The sequence below is a fragment of the Styela clava genome, chromosome 3 (assembly GCF_964204865.1).
Source record: "Styela clava chromosome 3, kaStyClav1.hap1.2, whole genome shotgun sequence".
NCBI classification, from domain to species: Eukaryota; Metazoa; Chordata; class Ascidiacea; order Stolidobranchia; family Styelidae; genus Styela; species Styela clava.
In genome coordinates this window covers 2,161,734-2,184,715 of record NC_135252.1, presented here as the reverse complement: position 1 = coordinate 2,184,715, position 22,982 = coordinate 2,161,734, and the positions used below count along the sequence as shown (strand labels likewise).

The window sequence follows — 22,982 nt, the reverse complement described above, 5'->3', positions numbered from 1 at the left end:
TATATAACTTGAATAAGAGTTAAAATGAATATTACACATGTACTGTATGTATATATATATATATATATAGAAAGTTAAATCGACATATGCAGTTAAACATCGTATTATGAAGTACATTATAGAATCACGTCTTCAAAAATCATCCGTCATTTCCATCTAATTATCAATATTATCATTGACAATTTCATTTGAATTTTCGGAATATTCTTTCACACACATTTGTTGTTTAAACATTTCTCCCATTGACCTCACAATTTTGATTGTAGATCGTTGAATTACTGTGACAAAAGCGAAAGTCGATATGATCGTTTGAAATACATCTATCATACCATGAAACTTATTATGTTTATGTCCGTTACACATAGCCAATGAAAAACTGCCATACATCAAGTTATAGAAGTCATAGTAACTAATTTTATTATATATGGTAGATGCATATCTGGCAGGAGCAAATTATATTATTTTCTTACCCATAAAAATTAGGCTTTTTATTGAAGTTATAAATAACTTTTCGTCGGGCGAAGAACGCATTTCTGCTTTCCGTATAATATCATCGGCCATATGAAACAATCTACTCTGCAGATGTTGAAAACCAGATGCCGCTACCATCATCCTCATCTTTGAAATATATGGCTAGTTAGAGTTTTGCGTTTTTAAAAAGTACAGGGCATCCTGTTCATTGTGGGTCGTTGTAGATTGGCAATATTAACGGTAACATCAAAGTTTTTTCAACCTACTGTTGCCGTCGTTCGCAAATATCACCCACCAGGCGTATGGACGTTTATTTACTTTATCTGGCGTGTGACACCAGAGAATCTTTGGGGGGCGGTCTGGGTCTGATTCAATATAAGCAATGTAGGCTGAAGCTCAGGGGTTTCGTCATTTAATTTCTAACTATTACACTTTTTCATTCAGTTTAGTACAAATACTGTACAGTAAATTACTGTACTACAGCAATGATGCATATAGCACAAACGGTTGAAGCAATACAACAACTGACTTTCTTATTCCTACCGCTACAGAAAGATAAATATAATTGTTATGGCATACCTGCATATTGCGGTGTGGTTGACGTGTACTGTTGGTGGTCTGTGTTTCAACTTCATTCGCAAGTCCAGACAATATATTTCCAGCTATGGTTTTTCCATATTGTTCAAAGGTTTTCTCCACTTTCCTAAAGTACCTGTTTTCATTTTCAATTGTCAATTTGTGTTTTTATCGCAATATTAAGCGTTAATTGATTGTACAATTTGTCGATGTGTTAGAGAGTCATAAACACTTTTGCCTTTTGCAGCAATACTACAGTTCATTCAGAAATGACCCAGCATGGATATATAATCACCCAAATTTTTAATTCACACAAAAGCGATCAAAAACATAATTCTTTCGGTCCACTGCATTGCAACCAATCATGGAGAATCACACTTATGAATGATACTGTGCTTTATTGTGGCTAAATTTCCTCTTTGTGGAATTTGCTGGGACGTCTTGAATGCCGCTCCAAATGCGACAAACGATAAGGATGCGATAAATGGACGTCTAGTGAATAGGCGATGATAATTAAAACTCGGTGTAATTATGGTAATCTTCATTAATTAATGATATTGCTTACTCTCAAGTCGAAATCGTTTTGTTTACTTGAGGAGACGTATAAATGATCATGGAAGTGACAATACGGTAGTTGTAACAAATGTTCAAAGTTTGTATGAAAAACATTGAATTGTGATAATTCAGTAATAGAACTCATAAACCAGGAGAAAATAAAAAGTTGCCTATATCCTGGTAACAATTGCGAAGATATACGTACAGAAACTAGGCAATAATGCGAGACCCGTGAGGTGCTGAACACGGCGTTAGAACTGTTATTAGCGTTATCTTAGCACTCGCTTTGCAACAATATCCGTTACTGTTAACAAATATCCAGTGGTTTACCACAACAGTGCATTATTTTATATTGCCACACTTATGCAGGATAAATTTGTACGCACCTGATCCGATAGTTTAGCTCTTAAAGTATTACAGGTGCGAGTGCAGGAAATTAAACTTTTATATATAACACACATAGAAAATAATGTAGCTTTCGGGGAATTGCTGAAAACCAGAATAAAATAGTTAAGTACGATTTTATTACCCGTCCCCTTCTTGATAATTCCAGTCAGAAATAGTGGGCAGGCCGAGAGGCAAACTGCATGAGAATAAGGCTAGAAAGGCAACAAACATTGTCAACGTTTAACCTTACCGTTGTAAAATTTTGACCACATCAGATCGATTCTTGTCAGGTTTATTTCTACGTATCAGCAATTGAAATTTATTTAGTATTCGTTCTACCGTACAACGACAGTCTTCCCGAGCCCGCAAGATGACTGAATCAATTTGATCAGATCCGCTGCTAAATCTGCTTGTAATGAAGAGAAAAATAAATGATTTATTTTTTGGCTCAAACTTTGAAATATTTTTTAAAATAATTGCAAAGAACAACATTTCCCATTATCTGATATTATGCTTCAATATATCCAATAAAAATTACAAAAAAAAGAACTGAAAATTGTACTCACATCAGTGTAAACTTTAGCCAGGTATTAAACAACTTCGCTCTTGTTTTGTTGAACAGGCAAGACCACATAAAATAATATTGTTGTCGAGCACGAAATGCTTCCAAATCTGAACCTAAAAACTCCGCAGCAACATTCTGCGACATGGTCAAAATTGTCAGCAATCTCGATTCTTTTATTGTATTACCCTTTACAAACAATCTAGAAAGTACCTACCTTGACAAAAAGTAAAACATGTTGTTTTCCATTCAGAGCAACTGATGTCATAATCAAATCTTCCATATCACGTGGTATACCAGCAATGTGTAGCGGTAGCCCGGTGTGAATATGACGTATTAACTTTGGTAGAAGAAAGTTCGGGCGTAATCTGACTATCAAATCGTGTCGCATGGCTGTGCGTCTCTCGGTCCTTGGCATAACCTCATACATTCTAGTTTCAGATGGAAATAAAAATGAGAATCCCAGGAAGCAATAAATATTTGTTTAGATACAGGAATAGCCATAAGCAACAATTTCAGTTCGAAAACCCGAATTCGTTTAGTTTTGTTCGTCTTATAAAACTCTAGCAGTAAACAAATGTGTCGGGGACTATCAGAATATTTAAGATATTGGACCTTCTTTTTTGTTGCTTACTCGGCTTCACCATTGGCATTACAACAAAACAAAATGTCAAAACACGAAATAAATGTTGATAACAATTAGAGTATCATAGCTTACTCTCGTCGACTCTTTTTCTGTATAGCTTGCAAAACGGAAGCCACTATCACTGTCAAGTTTTCCGTGTTTTTTGACTTATTACCCTCTTTCTGATCAAATCCGTGCTCAGACATTTTTCGTTGCAATCTTTCTCTTGGGGATTCGTCATCAATCGCCTTGACATCGAACTCCAACACCGCAGAAGAGATGCCTGGCAATTTCAACTCGGTAGACGCAATACATTCTCTTTGGACAATTGATATGTCAACTTTGATAGCTGTCGATTTCAAGTTCGTTGATATGGCGCTTCTCGCCAATCGGAGGTCTATGGCAATGAGAAAGAAATAAAGCAAATGAATATAAATTTAGGTTACGGGGCGTCAAAGGAATGCTGACATAATCTCGAGAACAAAACCGGTACGTAATTACATTGAGACGTGGCATTAGGATTCTCTAAAATGTCTGGGGGGAATTCATTCATAAAATTTCCGCTCTTCAGGCTGACTTCAACAGTTTATTACCATTCTATTAACCTCTCTTCAACCACGATTCATTAAACGTAAAGAATCAAACTGATTTCAAAAACTGTTCATGGGGCATTGGCGGCCATAGTCGCAAAATCCGAATGTATTTGTCAAGGTTTTCTGGTCAATGATTGCGAGTGACGCATACTAAATATTTACTTCGGTTATTCTGATATTTCTGAGGTAGACAACTGACATTTACCGACCAGATATACATAAAAGAACAAATTCAAATATACTTTTATTGCAGTCCGTCGGAGCGGTTCATTCAAATGTTAAAACTATTAAAGCACTTGGAAATATATATATATATATATAGTATGAGTAGAAATTTTTGATTGAAAACAACGGATTCGACTTCTGTATATTAGAGTGAATAGAGCAAGAATCTATAATATAACAGGCATTATAAAGAATCCACAGAGAGTCATTGGATCAAAAGTTTCACAACAAGCGCTCAAAGTATACATTACAAATAGCAAGTAAACTGCCAATTTGAACCCACCTAATACTAAAGGTGGTATGGGGAGAAAATCACATTTTGTTGTATTTTTGTTGCAAACTCTTCCATTTGAAACCCAATGAAGTTCCTGTTTCAATCTATTAGTTGCGTATATAATGGCGTGTGTCATTCGAACCATTAATTCTGGATTTGTATCCACTGTATGTCGAACGAAAGACAGGCCGAGGTTGTTAGGACTCTTGAAACCTGAAATATTCGGTTTAGCATGAGTTTCAACATTTTGAACCAAGAGAGGTTTTAGAACTTCTGACAAAAGATTGATATACGGGTATAACTGGAGTTATCACATGTCTTACTTCACCGGCGTTGAATATAATTTTGATTCCATAATTGGTTTTTGAAAGAGTAACATAATAAAATCAAATTTAGTAAACCTAGCTCATAATTGGTTATAACATTTTAGAGAAAGACGAATTCTTTCATCCACGATCTACGTGTTGTTGTTCACACAGTTTGAGATTTTCTCCAGGTTAGAGTTTTTTCTAATAACGATACTATTGATTATCATACTACTTGGTTATACTGAGTTTACATGCAGTTTACCTCTTTTGGATTTCTTTTTTGCCATGATGAGTTGAAGCTCAGTATATCTGATGTTTCTCGTCGACTCTAGAGCTTCCTGCAGGTGAAACTTATCGAAATAAGCAAAGTCGTTACAAATAAATAAAATTATGATAATTATCTCGACAACTTTCTAAATAAGACTAATGGGACACAACAGAACACATAAATAATAGTTTCACTCTGGCACCACCCTAGGGCCAGGGCCATCGGCCAAACGTCTAGTTCGGGAATCAACTATCTCTCGGATTAAAAGCGAAAATATCACTGAGTGAAAATGCGTTCATAGACCAAATATTGGCTCCACATTATATATAACATGTAAGTAAGAAACAATTGATAATTTGTAAACCATGTCCAGATTAATGAACGAATTGATGATTTTCTTTTAATGAATTTAAATCATGTTGCATTGTAGAATTATCTCCAAATTTGTAAAAGCAACTTTTTATCCTAAAATTGTAAATTTACCTTCAGTGCATTGGCAACAGATGCCATGCTACTTTTATTCGACGCAGGATATTTTTGTTTGCTTGTAACAAGTATCCATCTGTAATGTACAGAAAGCGTTGATTAAGAAAACTTCAATTTTGCATCTAAAATTTATCATAATATAATTTATCATAGACTTTTAGACCCAAATAAAATGTAAATCGTGACAACAGAATAGAATTTATGAGTCGAATTGTAAAGTCTAGAAGAGTTGGCAAGAGTATTACTAGGTAAGTTACAAAAAAAATTGGTAACTGGATACTGAATAATGACAATTCAATTTTTATAGGGCTAAAAAATGCAGTAATCAGAATGTGAGCTTCAATTTCAGGAAAGCGGCTTCAACATAGTTTTGAAATTCTTCGCCAAGAACCCGTTCGTAGTACGAAGGTCTGGGCGCATGTAGCATCTCCATAGTGAATATATACAATACAAACATGGCTCTTATTATATTCTAAAATTCATCACCAATCTGTATTTTTAAGTTTTTGATAGAAGATAAAATGCCCTCACTTTCCAACAACAATCTCTGCTTCCGCAATCGCTCGTTCAAGAAGGTCGGGATATGAGATTGCTGAAGAATATTTGGGAGCGGGAAGATTTCCTCCGCAAGTTGATTTTGCCGGTACAACCTCCGTTCCTGTAATAGTCTTTGGCGAAGCTGTTTGAGTCATCAAAACGCCGCATGGTTCTCCCTGGCCGATTTCTTCTCGTGGACGTATCGCAAGGGCGCGACAACTATCGCCATGATTGTCCTAAATTTAATACACACCAACAATAATGTAAAAGACGATACATGTTAGTATGAAATTTCAAATTTTATGAGCTCTATTAGATATTAGTGACTTCCACGTATATAATTTACATGTCCTGATGTTCAATTGATCATGGTAAAATCTGCTATGGCACCGAAAAACATGTGTGACAACAAACGGGGATTCCGCAAGTTAGAATAATCACTAAACAGTAGCATAAAATCTACCAATACTATCGATATTAAATTTCAAAACAGCTGCATATTTTGTTATTTATAATAGATTTAGATTCAAGTACCGCAATACAAAGAATGGACTTGACGCGGTCCCGCGTACTATACATTTATTGGAGTGTATATTTTCTGCATAATGTGACCGAATTCTATACTCTCTCCACTGGCACATAAAGTCGGATATTTTCAATATCACGATCTTAGAAAACTTATTGTATACTGTAATCGACTTTGATTTAATAATCAGTCCAAAAGCGTCTACAAATAATACATTCCGACTACACGTGGCCTAAGCGAAGCAGGAACTCGACCAACTCGCCTGGCCACAAGTATGGTTCACTAAACGAGACTCTTGTGATGTTGATGTCCCTTAAACTCATTTAATATCTTTATTAATTCGCGCTAGTGTTTCAGATTTCCTGGAAAGGCAATTAGTTACTATAAATAACATGAGGAGCGTAAAAAAACAAATTTCTGGGAAAGATTCATAATTTTCTAGAATATATCAACCAATTTACCATTAGAAATTCTGAATTTCTACCGATTGATTCCTCGTTTTTCGATTTCTTGTCTTCCATCAAAATTTTGTTGAGATGTTTTTGTATACTTCCACCATCTTTTGCCAATTTGCGTGCCTGAACTTTTGTAAGGCCATAATTTTTCACGGGTCGTCCTATTTTCACCATATTGCAACATGTGCTTCAATGGATCTATAAGAAGAGACTAGAGAACTCATCAAACATTCTCAAAAAGACGAGTTGTGTAATAGGGAAAACATGTTGTTGGCAAGGACTCAACAACATGTTTTTATTTTGTGACGTCACAATATTCGATTTAATCACTTCTAATTTACGAATTTATTGATAAATTTTTTAGGGGATCGCTTGGAGTAAATAAGTATCCATTATAAGTGGTTGGTATGTAATAATCAAAAAGCAAGAGATGCACTTTTCAAATCCTTCTGAAACAACTTCCTTCAGTTGACGTCAAATATGCCATAAAGATCAGTCTTTCTTAACTAACTAACCTACGCTCGATCAAACTCTCGGGGTTGGGTAGAGATGTTCTTGGAATTCGATTTCTTTCAGAAAAGGCCATATAAAGTTGTATTGCCTTTTGCAACGACTTACATACCTGTGTGAGGCGGCATTTCCAGCTATAGACAGGTCGAGATTTGGACTTGTCGTAGAGTCGGACCTACGAGTTTTCTTGTCACAATGTACTGCAAGAATTGATAAATCGTGCAGAGAAGAGTAACGTCGTCCATCCCATTAATGTCGTTTGTGTTGTATAGGAAACATTATTCTTCCGTGTTGGTTAGGCACACATGTTAATAGGACATAGTATGGCGGTCCCTTTAAACTAAGATTCACAAACAGGGGTCCACGGCTCAAAAAGTTTGGGAAACCCTGCTCTAAAACAGTTGTGTATCATGAAACCTCCTTGTTACCCAGCTCACTAATTATACAAAAATAACAATATTTCGTAGCAGATAGACAATCTTACACGTCTAAACAACTCATAAAATAGATTAGCTGTGAATAGCTTAGCGCAGATATAAGTTTTAGTGGACCTGTGAATGACCTTAGATTTTAGAACATTTCTTGAAAAACTCGTATCGTCGCAATTCCGTACTCTTGGATGTACTTCAAGCGCGGATGTACTTCAAGCGCTTTTAGATGCTTTTTGATTATGGGTACGAAATATCTCAGGTTGTTATGACAAACGTTGGATTTTGAGCTGACTATTTTTGTGACTGACACCTTATGGCGAGTCAGACGGTATCTCTATTTCTGTAAATTAATGGTCAAACGTTTTTATTCGCATTGGAATGCATTTTGAAATTTGAGAAACGAATGAGTTGAGCTACCAACGTTTTTGAGTCATCATGTCATTATATTAAGTCATTATATTAAGGGAGCTTGCAGAATAGCATAGGGGTTCGACAGGCTAGTAAAGGTTAAGAACCAATGCCATACATGGTTAAATGTATTCTGAGTTTCAAAACATAGGCAGGCAGACCTTGCCCCAAAATTTACAATATATGTTTACGTACCCTTTAAAAATACTTACTCTGCCAAGAGCGAGTAATTTATAAACTATGTTTCTAGTAAACAACCAAAATTCTTTTGAGCCATTTCACACTTTGGCTATCTATTGAAACTTAAGCCAATGCCGTTAACCCCAAACTGAAATAAAAAATTCGTTCATATCAGCATCGAGTGGCAAAGCTACGGATACATTTTATTTCTGTCATAGAGATACCAGTAGATGAATTTGTTGGTTAGCGGGAGGCATCTATCAGGTATGAACGAAAACTAGTATCAAATACAAGTGTGACATCTCATTGAATATCAAGACTAGATAGTGATTGGAGACCGCCGACTTATCGATCTTTGGTTTGCAGCGAGGAAAGTTAGGTGATCCGCCGAAACAGAAACTGCGGTTTCGATTCCTTCGCTCTGACACAATAGCGACACCGCGTGTCCAGTCGTTAATTAATCAATCAATAGGCTTCTGGTCCGAGACATGATGAATGCACATGCAAAATCTGGAGCAGATTCAGTCTTGCTTTAGTGAGATATCGCGTGCATCTAACAGACAGACATACAGACAAATACATATCAACATACTTAACGATTAAAATCGATAAGTAATAAAATCGATAAGTAACGATTAAAATCGATCAGTAATAAACAGCTATCTTGTAGCTGAATTGATAGCCAAGTAAAAATATCCACATATTGTTGCAGAAGAGTTAATTCTACCAGCTTGTAAGATCAATATTATTGAGATGCATGATCCTATCTTGGGAAAATTAAATAGAAAAGATTCCCCTTTCAGACAACATAGTTGACAGGCGGAAGACATGTCTGCGGACATCGAAGCAATAGTGTTAGATAAATTACGCACCAGCGAGATATTTGCGCTACAAATTGACGAGTCAACAGATATCAGTAGACATGCTCAACTACTGGCAAATGTTCAATTTTTCGATGGACAAAACATCAGAGAAAACTTCTTCTATTGCAAGACTTTGCCCAAAAGAATGACTGGAAAAGAAAAATTTCCGGGTTGCATCAAATTATCTTGTAAACGGCGGATTGGAATGGAAAAGCTGTTAGGGTATTTGTACAGACGGAGCAGCTGCCATGGTGGGAACCTACAAAGGCTTTGTTGATAGAGTTTAATAAAAGAAAAAAATCCTGATGTTATAGTTACTCACTGCATTTTACATCGAGAGGCGCTAGTCGAAAAGACGTTGCCTGCAGAATTAGCTTCCATAATAAATTCCGTGGTGAGCATGGTTAATTATATCCTTGCATGTCTATGCGAAGAAATGGGCGCAGAATACACCACATTGTTGCTTCATACCGAAGTCAGATGGTCGTCTCGTGGAAAAGTGTCAGCTCGCGTTTGTGAATTACAAAATGAAATGAAAGTGTTTTTGACCGATGAAAAGTTTGGGGGTGTTGAGCTGCTGGCAAATGATGAGTGATGTGCAAGATTAGCGTACGTGGCTGACATATTTCAACATTTGAACAAGCTGAACACGCGAATGCAAGGGCGAGATGAAAATCTACTTACAAGCACAGACAAAATATATGAATTTCATTCAAAAGTTTAGCTCTGGCAAAAATTTGTGAAATATGACAAGCTTGACATGTTTCCATTGTTACCAAGGAACTGATAATAGGGTTGCTCTATGCGAGACCATAACAACTCACCTAAAAACTCTCGAGGAGAAATTATGCTTTTATTTTTTCTCCACCCCCACAGAGAGCTTTGATCGGATCAGAGATCCTTACAGTTGACCGCGGGTTGAGATTAAAATTCCCGGATGTACTTCTGGAAACATTCTGGATTGATGTCTCCAAGGAATTTCCAATGCTTTCCAAAAACGAGCTTTCAATCTTGCTACCATTTTCCACGACCTATCTTTGCGAAATGAGCTTTTCGAGCAAGGCCGCCATAAAAGTTAAAAAAACGTGAGAAATTGAGTCGTTGAGAAAGAGCTGCGTGTTTGTCTATCTTCAATTTCAGCCAGAATAAAATATTTGTGTTCATCGAAACAGACCCAGATATCACATTAAAATACAATTTCTATTTTAATCTAATCATAAGCAAAAACATTTATTTGTACAGTACTGTGCTTTAGCTCTTGTAGCTCTATATTGGAATGTGCCACGTTTTTTTTTAGCTAAAGTTGACGAGCTTTTATTAATTTCGTTATTTTACTTTCATGTCAAAATGTTTGATGTCAGTTGATAGCAAAATAAAGGTCATTTCCAAGATAAATATTCGCCACAATTTAAGATGAAAAAAAAGTGTTCCGCGGTACAAAAAAGGTTGAAATCACTGTACTAGACTTCGGTGTTGGTCGGTAGCAAGTGTTTGGAGGATGTGAAATTTGACTTCATTGCTCGCCCTGACTGGAGGTCTGTTTACTAAGGCTACGTTTATGACATCATAATATTCCTTTGAATGTCGTTGTCCACTGATAACTTCGGGCAGTGGAAACTGTCGGCTGACACTTCGTACAGCTTCAAAGCCCGAAACGCCCTGCGAAGATGAATGTTCCCGTAACAGTGGGTGATAACCTGGTTGTGAATCAGTATAACTATGACCGATTTTTCAAGGTAAGTTTATCATAATCATATACGGCCACTGAAAACAAGTTAAACGGGCAAAATTTTAAATCTGTCTGTGACTAACGCTATCAAGGTGTTGAAAAATTTTCCCATTCAGGCTAATAACTAACCATAAAGGCGCCTAAAGTTTTTGGTAAATTTTGTGGGGAGTTGCACACAGAAAGTCAAGTTAGCACAATGTGCAGCATGCACCCCTTTTGACAAATATAAAACAAAAAACATTGGATTAAATATGTATAATATGGTCCCTCATATAGACAGTTGTGCAAGGTGGGGCGAGTTGATGTGGTGAAAGTGGTAAGGGAGGAGTATACAAAACTGTTTATACAGGGGAGTTTATAAGACAAGACAATATATATAAATATAGACAATTCAACACCAAACACACATATACATAACAACGTTAACGTTATGTGTTTCGTGTTTTACTGTGCACTGTAAAGCATAGACTAGCCTACACTACGCTGTTTGGGGCATTTAGAATGTCTATAATAAACCCTGAGTCAAGTACTAGCGTTCATTTTGAAATTTTTCAGTGGATATTTGATGTTCGCTGCAGTGGATACTTCCCGCTTTACTGTACGTTAACTGTATTAGTTTGAAATACCACCCGTTCGTTCTCTCCAAAACCCGTTGGACACGAACAGGCTATGATGTGTGTGTAATATGAATATATATATATATATATAGCGCTTTGAATAATTTAAGTCTTGCGCCAGATAATTTAATACCATTTTTTAATAAGGCTATATTATTATACTGGTGGCCTCACATATATATATAGTGGAAGGAAAATGCGAGAGTTGCTTAAAATAGATTTGGTTCGAAGATCAATGTCATAATCGCAACATTTGAGCTTAAGTATTTGCCTTCCATTGCTATAGGCATGGCAGTTCATTAGAAAATATTATACGGTCTCTGGAACCTTGCAAAAATTGCAAAGGCCAGTATTATGAAGTCGTATTTCACGGAGTTGCTCATTTAAACTTCTGGAATCGAAATGAACGCATAATGATTTAACCTTAGGTCACGAGTTTTTTACTGACCGAAATTTTCATATTCGATTACGATACCAATTTTCATCGGCAAAGTCAGTACGGCTGGCAAAGCTCTCACAATCAATTCAATTTTATTTTGATCTTCACTTCCTCATGGATGACTGTAACGAGATATTTCTAGGCTTCTTTCGTCTCTATTTAATAAAATAGAAGAATCAAAATTTTTCAGTAGATGACTCGATAAGTTCCTATTATATTGTTATAAAACCTCAAAAGATATCCTGGAACTTCAGACTTCGCGCTGTTGATCCTTATTATCACAAATATACACAAAATACGTGATTTTTAGTTTTGATTACTACTTTGGAATTTGCCAATCAGAAAAAAATGAGAAACAAGAATTCGGCTCGGCTCAGACAAGAAGGTCTTTCAAGCGACCCAAGGGTTTCCGCGGAAGCCACTGTTATGTTGCACCTGCATTGCAGGATTGTTGATAAACTTATCTCCACACTCTGACAATCGTACTTGTATTGGCCAAAATGTCTGTAAGCCATAGGTTAGTATGGCACTTTGCCGAAACATTTACAATTACAGAATTAGGCAAGGTAGGCTGAAGCCCAGCTAGTGGCCTCGAGTAATAAGCGGATCTATATTCAATTTTGAACTGTTATTAATTTTTTAGTCATGTTTGAATTTTAAAAGCTTGTTTAGGAATTTCACCTGTTCAAAAAGGTTAAACTGGCATTTCTTTAATCGATTTTATATTTCAGGTCGCAAATATTTTTGTTAACAAAATACCAGTCTATCTCTATAACCTAACAAGATATACTAATATAAATGTATGGAAGAATTTTTTGCCCTAATAATACCTTTATTATTTGATTAAGATTATGAAACAACGATATATAGCTATACTAATTCATCTTAAGAAATAACTGATCCTAAAACGATTAATTTTTTTTACCAAATATCGTGCCGGATCGTGCAAATATCGTGCGTCATGACTCCTGAGTGACAATTGACCCCACAATACCTTCCGCAGTCTGCGAAAGCTATTTAGTATTCAATACTTACGACTGAAAGTAGACAGATCTCAGACCTAAATGTTAATAAATGAATACATGTTAAATAAATGTTGAAACATTCACTCCGGGTACAATTACATATTCAAATTACCAAATTAAATGAGACATAAAAAAATACAATTTTTGTGGCGATTTCATTTAGAATGCGTTCACAGACAGACAGGACCGAGTTTATTGGCAGCGGAGAAATTTTTGTATGCGTGTATGTTGTTATCTGCATTGCATACTGTGGTATTGAGTACCGGTAATCTTTCGTTTTTTTTTGTATGACCATCTGTTATTGATATAAGGGTGTACCGTAAATCTTTTTGCATTTCTTTTGTTATATAATGCACAGTTTTACGGTGCAGTAAGTGGAGTATTGTCAGATTGGTCAGTAATCAAGTAATGGGTTAATTAAGAGGCAGTTTGAGCAAACTTGTTTTGTTGCTAATAAATGTTCTATCAAATTATACAGTACTGGACCCCATTATCTCTTCCATATCCCAATTGCTGAATTGAGTAGTTTGCCCAAAATTCAACCATAATTCTGGGGAATCATTTGTCTGCTTGTTGTCCACATCTACTTTCTGACTTTGTATTTCTTACACCATCAAACAGGAGACAGAGTTGAAACAATTCTGCATAATGCCAGATGTAATAATAACAATTAGGATGCTCATGGTGGGGAAGGAGATTGGTGCAATTATTGGAAAGGTGATTGTTGTTGGTTTTATATTTTTTAAACAAACTAAACCTTGAATACTCAATATTTATACATTTTTGTCTCAAAATTGATTAATCAGAATGTGACAAAAGAAATGAGGGGTGTTTTAAAATAAACATTGCTGTCTTCATAACATTTTTTTGTTTTTAGCATCAGTTTTTATCAATGTAAAGTTTATTATGAATTTATATCGTTACAATCAGGAATTTACATTTTGAATATAAGCTTTATTCATCACTAATACACATATCGAAGCATAATTTATGGTATCATTTAGTTACTTAAGTCGATTTTGAATCCAAAATTGATTAGAGCGCCAGTATTATTTTCTCACTGGTAAACTTTGTTTGGTATAAATACTTACATGTCTAAAATTGGTTATAGGGAGGAGCGACGATAGCGAGTTTCCGACAAAAAAGTGGAGCCAAGATAAATGTATCTACATCAAGTGGAACTCCAGAACGAATTGTCACCGTCACTGGAGAGCAGTCACAAATTAGAGAAGCTTTCAGACTCATCACACAGAAGATAGAAGAGGTGAAGCCATTCTGTTTTTCCATTCACCTTAAGAGACTTAGGGCGTAGCATAACCAACTGAATTTTTTTCAATTTGCATGAGAAGTTGAAATGAACCATCGGTTGTTGATCTGGATCAAAATAATTTTCAACATGTTGAGTACACAGGGGGGTACACAATAATTCAATATATACACATGGCTGATTTTTCAGACATTTCATATGAAGAGAAATTCAAGTTTTGTACCATGTGTGTTGTTGATTACCTTCTGCAAGTTGAGAAAATACACAAATATGGTCATGCATATTTCTGGGCTACAAATATTTTGCTTCAATCATGTCAGTTATAGTTTATATACTTGTCACATTGGATGAATGTTTGCATGTATATATGAGCCTAAAATCATTGGTTATGAGCCGCAGTCAAATTGGGAAAAGTTTTCATTGTTGATGATATCAGTTCTTGTTCCATGCAACTATGATTGTATTTTTGCAGGATACCAATTCGAATGTCTCCAGCTCTGTTCTCGACAGAGTACCAGTTACACTTGTTCTCATTGTTCCTGCCAGCCAGTGTGGATCCATTATTGGTAAAGCGGGATCTAAAATAAAAGAAATTCGTGAAGTAAGTCTAAAATGGTACAATCAACCCAACATTGAAGTGCTACAACAGGCCGTGTTCACAATATGATATATATATTCCTATCCTTGAGTCTAAAAATGAAATTTTGAACTTTCATCCAAAACTCATTTAATACTTGAAATGAAACTGTTATTGAATGGTCAAGAGGGAGGCGAGATTCGCGGTTGGGGGGACATCATTTCACTTGGCAGCGCTTGGGTGTTCGAGTACCGCAGCATTTTTGCCTCAGATTTTTTTGGTCCACTACGATATTGTTCGAGTATCAAGTCGTTCGACTACCAAGGTTTTACTGTACTTTAAAAACATTTGTTCTTGACGTCAATTTTATTTCCTATTTGCACAAAGTGTCAGTAATTATTATAAGATCGAGATATCCATTAGAATAATATTAATAAAAAATAATTGTATGAAACGAAAATTGTGACTGGGCGGCGACACCTTCCTTTAATAATGAAGAGTGCTTGGCAGTGCAATAGTTAATAGCATTATGTAATGATGATGCAATACTATCGAATGAAGTATTTGAAATTGTTACTAAGTTCACTAAAGCAGTTCGTCTCAAGATGACACCACACTTTGGCTTTTTTCAAAGAGTTGTGAATTAAGATTTCTCAATACACTGTCAAGTAAACTAAATCCTTGTGTACTTGTTTTATACGCAAACACTTTTATTTTGCCATGAATGTGTGTTATGACACAATAGCAGCAGCGCGTAAGAATAGCCAATTGTCACGAAACAACCGGCGGTTTTGTGAAAGTAATACAATATAAATCACGAGAAATGCTAGTATTATTGTCAATATTTTTGTTAATTTTGTTGTTTACGCTTATTGTCATGTTTCTCTTCGTAAAAAATGCTCAATGTAGCCAGTCGTCTACGGACTCACCAGGGCCTTTGCGGACTCATTAGAGTCTGTGTCTTCATGTCTGGGAAACACTGCTCTATACCATTGTTAAACTTACCTAAAGCTGTGCCATTTATAGACATCTGCTTGTGCAATTAAAGTTGGTGGTGAAATGTTACCTGGATCAACAGAAAGACCTGTAACTTTGAATGGAACACCTTCTGCTATTGTCAAATGTGTTGATCTATTATGTGAACAAATGATTCAAGTGAGAATTCTTTTACTTCGTTCGGTATCCTTTATGAGTGCTCGAGAATAAAACATTAAAATATGGATTCTGTATATTCTATCCCCTGTGAATTTTTGAGCCAATATGCAATAGCAGTTTTTTGTTGTTCATAAAGTTCAATAATGCATAAACACTCTCAAGATCTCTTTTAGAATTTATGCAAAGTTTTGTAACCAACCATACATTTTTTAGTTTCCTGCCAAGACTGCAACTGTACCATACAAACCCAACATGGGATATGAATCTGTTGTTTTTCATCAAGGCCAAGCTTACATGTTACAAGGACAATATGCTATTCCGAATCCAGATGTAATTATTTCATTTCTCAATTTGTATATTTTCCAGCAAGTAGTTTAATTCTAGAATAAAAATCAAAGGCGAAACTATGTCTTATGATCAGATTGTAATAATAGCATATTTCTCATTTGTGGTGATTCTGAAATGATGAACATAATCAACTTTCTACCTTTTAACACAGATAACCAAGTTGCATCAGATAGCTGCAATGCATTCATACACTGAAGATAAACCAGGTTCGAGTTTGATGGGGAATTTTACGTCATTTGCTACTCCTTCCAAAGGTTCAGGGCATGGTGAGGTAGATGCAGGTGTTTCTGGATCGGTTAACCTGCCCACAAAAGTATTGGATGCAGACACGCAAGAGATCACTGTTTCAAATGATGTAAGATTTATTCATCTCATTGTTGTCCGTTGTAAAAGTGGGTTATGGAATTTTCTACTATTATGAGTTACATGTAACCTGTTAAATATTATTTACAGACAATTGGATGCATCATCGGTCGAGGTGGAACAAGAATTAACGAAATCAGACTAATGTCTGGTGCACAGATTTCAATCAATCGCTCACTTGATAAGGAGAGTAAAGCAGATCGTAAAATTACCATCACTGGTACTCCGGAATCGATAAGTTTGGCTCAGTATCTGATAAATACCAGGTTTGGTTGTATTAACATAAGTAACAACACACTGTTGTTTTCATTTTCAGGTTTTTATGAATATATCCTAAATCTTTTCCTATGATATTTTGGTATGCTACTCTTTGTTCCAGACTTATTCAATATGAAGTTCGGAACCGCCTCTTCCAATCCTGTTTATCCATACTTCCCTGCCTCGCAGAAATACTATCATGCAAATATCACTTGCTACCCTATGTTTTATAACCTAGAACTGTTGTGAATATTTTCAGAAGTTATCATGATGAAATATTGTTTGTTTTTTCTTCTCTAAATATGAGTAAATAGTAATTCATATATAACTATGCCCTTCTATTTCCCTCTTTAACCAAATTTTTCTTTCCCGGTACCATCTTCTTGCATTTGCCTACTCATGACCAACCAACTTGATCCTTTCTCAACATGATGTCAACCTCTACATGTACCATACTCAAAACCTCAAAACTAAACCGTCACCACTCACAACCCTTGACAAACGTATAGTATCCAGCTTTTTGCCAACCAGAAACCATCCAAGTCATCTTCTGATACAACTAATTCCACTGCTACCACAAGTGCTTCTGAAGATGGAGAGTCCTCAACCTCTACTACCAACCCTCAACCTCTGATGTCTGTTCCCACTCGTCCAGCTTCGAAGCCCATTCCCATTTCACAACTGTTTGGTCCATCTTCATTTGGCAGTGCATATATGGCACCTCGTATACCATTTGGTGGTCCATTTGGAGCTGGTATAGTTGGTCCTTATCCTGGACACGTTGGTATAATGGGCCCTGGTGCCTCATTTAGCGCGGCGATGCAAAATGCAAGACGCGCTTTTATGTCACGCTCGAGATATACAGGATTTTCAAATCGACCAAGGCATAACTATAATCGTCGAAACAAAGAAGGAGAGTCCAGTTCTCCAAAGGCTGAAGAAGAGGAGGAGGGAGACGTATCACCACCTGGAGAGTCATCACCAAATGGGAAAGATAAGAGAAAGACCAAAAGAGAGAAGTTTCAGCCCTATTAATTATGTGGTGTGCATGGTAAATGTGACTGATGCAAAGAAGGTGGTTGTTGTATTATGCATGTAATGCAGTAATTCTAGTAGCTACATGAAATTGATATTTAGTTAAGTTTTTGTGGCTTGGTTGTGTAATATTGGACAGAACTTGAACTTTGTCAGTGTTTGGTTGCACCTTTCAGTTTACAGTGTAATTCTGATTATAGTCTACTATAGCTCTTGATATGATGAAATAACATTGTGGGTGTTATTTGGTTGATGAAATCACTCCCTTATATTAAAATATAATAGAATGTTGGTGCAAAATTGCCTGCGTTAATTTTTCACCCATAATCTACTTAAATATTATTTTTTTTAGTTTTTTAATACATTTGACGTTGCGCATTTCGTTTGTTCTTATTCTATTAAATTGTACCACTGAATTTGCGTGTTGTTTCATGGTGTGTTTGATGCCAATCCTGTCTAAGTAACCAAACTTTCAATTCAGGTCTGTAGCCAACTATACATTTCATAGTTCGACTTGATGTGCGTTTGGGTTAGCGCGACGGGCTAAGCGTTGGAAATATCCATGTAATATCACACATCTTATGGTGACAATTTTGTATGCACAATTTGTATTAAGAAACCCAATTCCGGTTGGAGGTTGTTTGTTCGACGTACTGTTATGCTTGTTCAATGTTTTTCAATTGGCGCCCCCAAATAACTTCTCCCCTGTCAAAACTTATGGATTTAACTTGTGGAGCTGATGGATTGGAATCAGTCGTTTGCTACCTGGAGGCATTCGTAGTTGCAAAGGAATTAATGGATTTCCATAGATCGTTGCTAAAACTGGACTTAGTCACTTTGAAGAAGGAATTATATTAAGTCTCATTTATTTAATGGACTTGTAATCGTTTGCCTCGCAGTCTTACTGATTGGACAGACGTCGTATGTTTATATTTCGAGTCGAAGTTCGCTACTTTACATGGCGTGATTTCTAAGTATCTTCAGTTTCAGTGTGCAAAATAATGTTTTTAAAACCCCACCTTTCTTGGTTGACGAAGTCTTCCTAATACATGCGTTTAAAATAGCGTTGTATCACCACTTAGGTGTCCAATGATTTGAAGAACTCTAATGGTCGATCAATATGCTACGCGTAGTGGGCGCGCGAATTTGAATTGTCAAATGGAAAAACCCAGCGAGATTTTCTATCACAAGCGTTCAAAGCAGTGTTGTATAACCACATAGGTATCCAATAATTGAAGAACTCCGATGTTCTGCGTAGTGGCGCATCGTGGACTGGTAACCGAAGCCGTGTTATCGACTTTCCTCGGGATAAATTTGTACATCCTATTTTATTCTAAATGAAAAAATCCGAGCCAGAGTTTTAATGCATGCGTTTAAAATAGTGTCGTATATACAGCACCTAGGTATCCAATAACTGGAGGATTCTAATGGACAATCATGCTATCGTGCGAAGTTGGCGCTCGAATATTAATTATTGAGCGAAGGGTGTCTCAAAATGTCGTTTCCCACTTGTTCCACGTGTTCTACTTACTCTACTACGTGTCCTACCGTGTTTCCTCGAAAATAAGACTGGGTCTTATTTCAATTTTCTTCCAAAAAATACCACTAGTGCTTACTTTCGGAGGATTGCTTTGTTGAATATGTAAAAAATTGCACAAAAGTTACACCCAAGACTTACTTAATAGATAAAAAAAAATATAGTAAAATATAGCGTGACACTACAGGGCGGCAAATCCACCATGCACTAACAGTACGTTGTGTTATGCTGTAAATTTTTGCGATGGTACAGTGTGAGCCCATAATATTTTCTGGTGCAGTAGCTGAACTACCCCTCTATGTGTTGCTCAAGTTACTTAATGTAACACTGTAAATCAATGCCAATAATGTGCATATTGTATGTGACACTACAGGACGTGACACCACAGAACATTTTTCCATTTCGGAATAGCGGCCTCTATCATCTCTTAAAATTCTGGTAATAAATCGTTAAATGGGTGAAGAAATGTCCTACAGCACTGCAAACATTTAAACTTTATTAATTAACTTAAATCCAGTGCGTCAATTCCATATGAAATAACGGTACCACACAATCAAACACTTTGTGTCAGGAATCATCACAAAATATGTCAATTATACCAAAATTTCTACATTTTAGGCCATTTTTTTATAAACCATCAAAAACCTGGGTGAAATTTTATATCGTTGGATGAAATGAATGCAGTCCAATAAATTTCCAATGTCTTTCGATATCAAAAAAAATAAATAAAATTACTTTCACCACACTTTTTAAAAAATTGATGGAATTCAACTTTTGCTTGGAATGGCCCATATATATATATGTATACTCATAAATAACACGTTTTTATTCAAAATAACTGCAAAACATAGATTATCAATCATTTAAAACGTGTAGAAGAGATTTCTCGCTATCGACTAGGTCAAAAAAAAAAATTGCGGTATTGATTATGTTTTATTTTATAGGGAGGGCTTATATTGAAATCAATTTAAAAAATTAAGGCTAGGTCTTATTTTCGGGGAAACACGGTACTTGTTCCAGGGTTGTGAAAATTAGCATATATGTGAACTACACCTGATTGAATTAAAGTATATATTGTAATTACTATTTATAAAAACTATTTCCTAATTCGAAAATTTGAATGGCGATACATGCATTAAGATATACCGATAGTGCTTTTATCGCTGCTACCTGTACCGATCCGGTTACGGGACGCCGATATTTCAAAATGTCGGTATTCCGATAATATCAATTATCATCTGGATTGTAGGGGACTGACAACATAAAATAGTTGTCTAAGTCAGTGGTTCTCAACCGCCGGTGCCGGTCCGCGGCAACGTTGCTGCCGGTCCGCCAAATATCTTTCTAATATTAATATATTAAAAGCAAATTGCAAAATACACAAAGTATTGACGGCATATCTATTATTTTTATGATTTTTTCCGAACTCTTAATGATTCGTAGTACCGGTATTCGTCTAACAACCAAACTTGGTTAGAAGTCCTCTGCCCATTTTAGACCCTGAACGGATGGATGTTTGTTAAGCCTATATGACCTCATAACGGCGGCTAACGTCATAACGGATGAGTTTGCTAGCACACAGTTAGAGTTTTGGTTTTTATCAATTCTAAAAAAACATCCCGTTTTAAAACAAGGGCTTGTTTTGAATCAATTTTTTTTTGTATTTGCATTATTGAAATACCCCTCGCATAGCCGTGAAACTACGCCAGAACGTTGCGTTCTGGCAGCCGCATAAGCTGCCGGAATTATATTTTCAAAAATGTAAGAAAAAATTCTTGTATTGACTTTCACTTCTATTGCGTAGATCTATTGCCAAGTTTGTATCTATACCAAAAGTCAAACGATTTTAACAGGAATATTTATCCGAGATACTAGAGAGACGTTTCGAGTGAGAAAATCATGAAACTTATTTAATCAAGGGCAGCCATTGGCAAAACAAGTGTGGTATGATAATGAAGAATATACTTACATCGGCGGCAATCTGATTTATTAAACGACGAGACAGGCTATGCTAATTGCAAGACCCTTCTGATGCAATGATGTCAAAACTAATCTGTTATGACCCCATAATAAGGATTTCGAGTTTCTGTATCGACTTTTTTCTCATAAAATAAAGGCAATATTACGGTTAAAACTGTTCGGTTAATTTATGCCTCTTTATGTTCTTAAGGTTAAAGTGATAGAGTTTTCCAAAGTTATACAAACTCATTTATTCGGTCGTATTTCAATTTTGGTTCTCGTCACAGGGTCGTTCACGTAATGTCTTATCTGTTGCATCTTCTTGCGCCAACCACGTTTGTGGACGCCTTGAACTAAAGCTTGAGAAGCCGTGTATGGACCTTCATCGATAGTTGTGGCGTTCGAAGGATTTATTGAGAACGGGAAGCGCTTGGCATGTTTTTACATCCATTTTTCCTTAACCTATTTATTACAAAAAAAAATCGAAACTCCCGAAGTATGTGAACCAAGATGGCGGACAACAGAACGTAGTATGTGTACCAGGTTGGAGTAAACCATAATTTCAGGTACAACTACTACGGAAGTCACTTGGGTGGTCGTCGAACTTGTAATAGAACTAAAATAGGGAAAATTGGAATAAAGTTATTCCCTAACCCTAACCTGCTACACATACTATGTTCTGGTGTCCGCAGCAGCAAAGTTGGTATGAATCTGGTATGATAAGAAGTATGTCGCTCCCAGTAGCGAAAAAGGAAAGCTTTCCATGTGACAAGTTTGCGCCAAAATTCTTTCAAACCACGTAATAATACCCGCAAAGCCAACGAAAAATATAATATCAAAAAGACAGCAGCACATTTTCATTAAATTGGATTGTATTTTGGCGTAATTGCATTCTTTTGATTATGTTTTTTGTTCATGACATTTTTGGTTAATTTTGAAGATCTGCCGGTCCGCGAAATTTGTTTTGAAATTTTACCGGTCCGCGAACTGAAAAAGGTTGAGAACCACTTGGTCTAAGTGGGACACGTTGGACAAGTGGGACACGACATTTTTGAAAAACTGTTAAATGAATACATTCCCGGCGTCTCGATCTTTGAGTTGAATGGCGGAAGCTTCGGTTTTAATTATAGGGGATCTCGTGTAGAGCGCTGCGGCCGCGCCCTTTGTCGACAGAGATGATCGTTAACCTAACGAGGTATTTTTAAATACCTGGTGGGAGGAGTAGTTGTTTTCCCTACTGGAGACTTCCTGGAGGTATCTGGAGAGGTGAAATTCACAAGTGGGGTTGGTAACGTGATATACATATACAGCCATAAAGACGCATATACCGCCAACTCGTATACATATAGCGCCCACTAAATACGCATATGCAGCCAATATCATATGTACGACATTTAAGTAATTTACATACAAAAGTCAATATGATATGCATA

At 36.2% G+C, this 22,982-nt stretch overlaps 2 protein-coding genes across 5 annotated transcripts; one reads left to right on the top strand and one right to left on the bottom strand.

Annotated features, from left to right (window-relative positions):
* Positions 1–13: 13 nt before the first annotated feature.
* On the bottom strand, positions 14–7,088 carry LOC120342656 (uncharacterized). Of its 2 annotated transcripts, none has more exons than XM_039411581.2 (12): positions 6,855–7,088; positions 5,862–6,103; positions 5,328–5,406; positions 4,839–4,926; positions 4,278–4,481; positions 3,270–3,573; positions 2,769–2,982; positions 2,556–2,689; positions 2,240–2,395; positions 1,051–1,183; positions 471–618; positions 14–278 (listed from the first exon to the last, which is right to left on the bottom strand). In XM_039411581.2, exons 1-12 carry the CDS (start codon positions 7,020–7,022, stop codon positions 157–159), a joined length of 1,992 nt encoding a protein of 663 aa, XP_039267515.2. In that variant the 5' UTR covers positions 7,023–7,088; the 3' UTR covers positions 14–156. The 2 variants fall into 2 exon arrangements, with proteins under 2 accessions (XP_039267515.2, XP_039267516.2); XM_039411582.2 differs by having other exon boundaries at positions 4,839–4,914.
* Positions 7,089–10,818: 3,730 nt separating this feature from the next.
* Positions 10,819–18,469, top strand: LOC120342754 (poly(rC)-binding protein 3-like). Of its 3 annotated transcripts, none has more exons than XM_078110875.1 (9): positions 10,819–10,976; positions 13,672–13,767; positions 14,162–14,314; positions 14,790–14,918; positions 15,921–16,049; positions 16,263–16,379; positions 16,549–16,752; positions 16,851–17,026; positions 17,140–17,669. In XM_078110875.1, exons 1-9 carry the CDS (start codon positions 10,908–10,910, stop codon positions 17,249–17,251), a joined length of 1,185 nt encoding a protein of 394 aa, XP_077967001.1. In that variant the 5' UTR covers positions 10,819–10,907; the 3' UTR covers positions 17,252–17,669. The 3 variants fall into 3 exon arrangements, with proteins under 3 accessions (XP_077967001.1, XP_039267653.2, XP_039267654.2); XM_039411719.2 differs by having other exon boundaries at positions 10,820–10,976; positions 17,528–18,469; XM_039411720.2 differs by lacking the exon at positions 10,819–10,976 and adding an exon at positions 13,050–13,273 and having other exon boundaries at positions 17,528–18,469.
* Positions 18,470–22,982: the final 4,513 nt, after the last annotated feature.

Coding starts and splice junctions, on each gene's coding strand:
- LOC120342656 (XM_039411581.2), bottom strand. CDS start 7,022: ATGGTGAAAATAGGACGACCCGTGAAAAATTATGGCCTTACAAAAGTT. Junction 3,574..4,277: donor CATACCACCTTTAGTATTAG/GTGGGTTCAAAT, acceptor TCATTGCCATAG/ACCTCCGATTGGCGAGAAGC. Junction 619..1,050: donor AACCACACCGCAATATGCAG/GTATGCCATAAC, acceptor TATATTTCAAAG/ATGAGGATGATGGTAGCGGC.
- LOC120342754 (XM_039411719.2), top strand. CDS start 10,908: ATGAATGTTCCCGTAACAGTGGGTGATAACCTGGTTGTGAATCAGTAT. Junction 10,977..13,671: donor ACTATGACCGATTTTTCAAG/GTAAGTTTATCA, acceptor ACCATCAAACAG/GAGACAGAGTTGAAACAATT. Junction 16,753..16,850: donor AGATCACTGTTTCAAATGAT/GTAAGATTTATT, acceptor TATTATTTACAG/ACAATTGGATGCATCATCGG.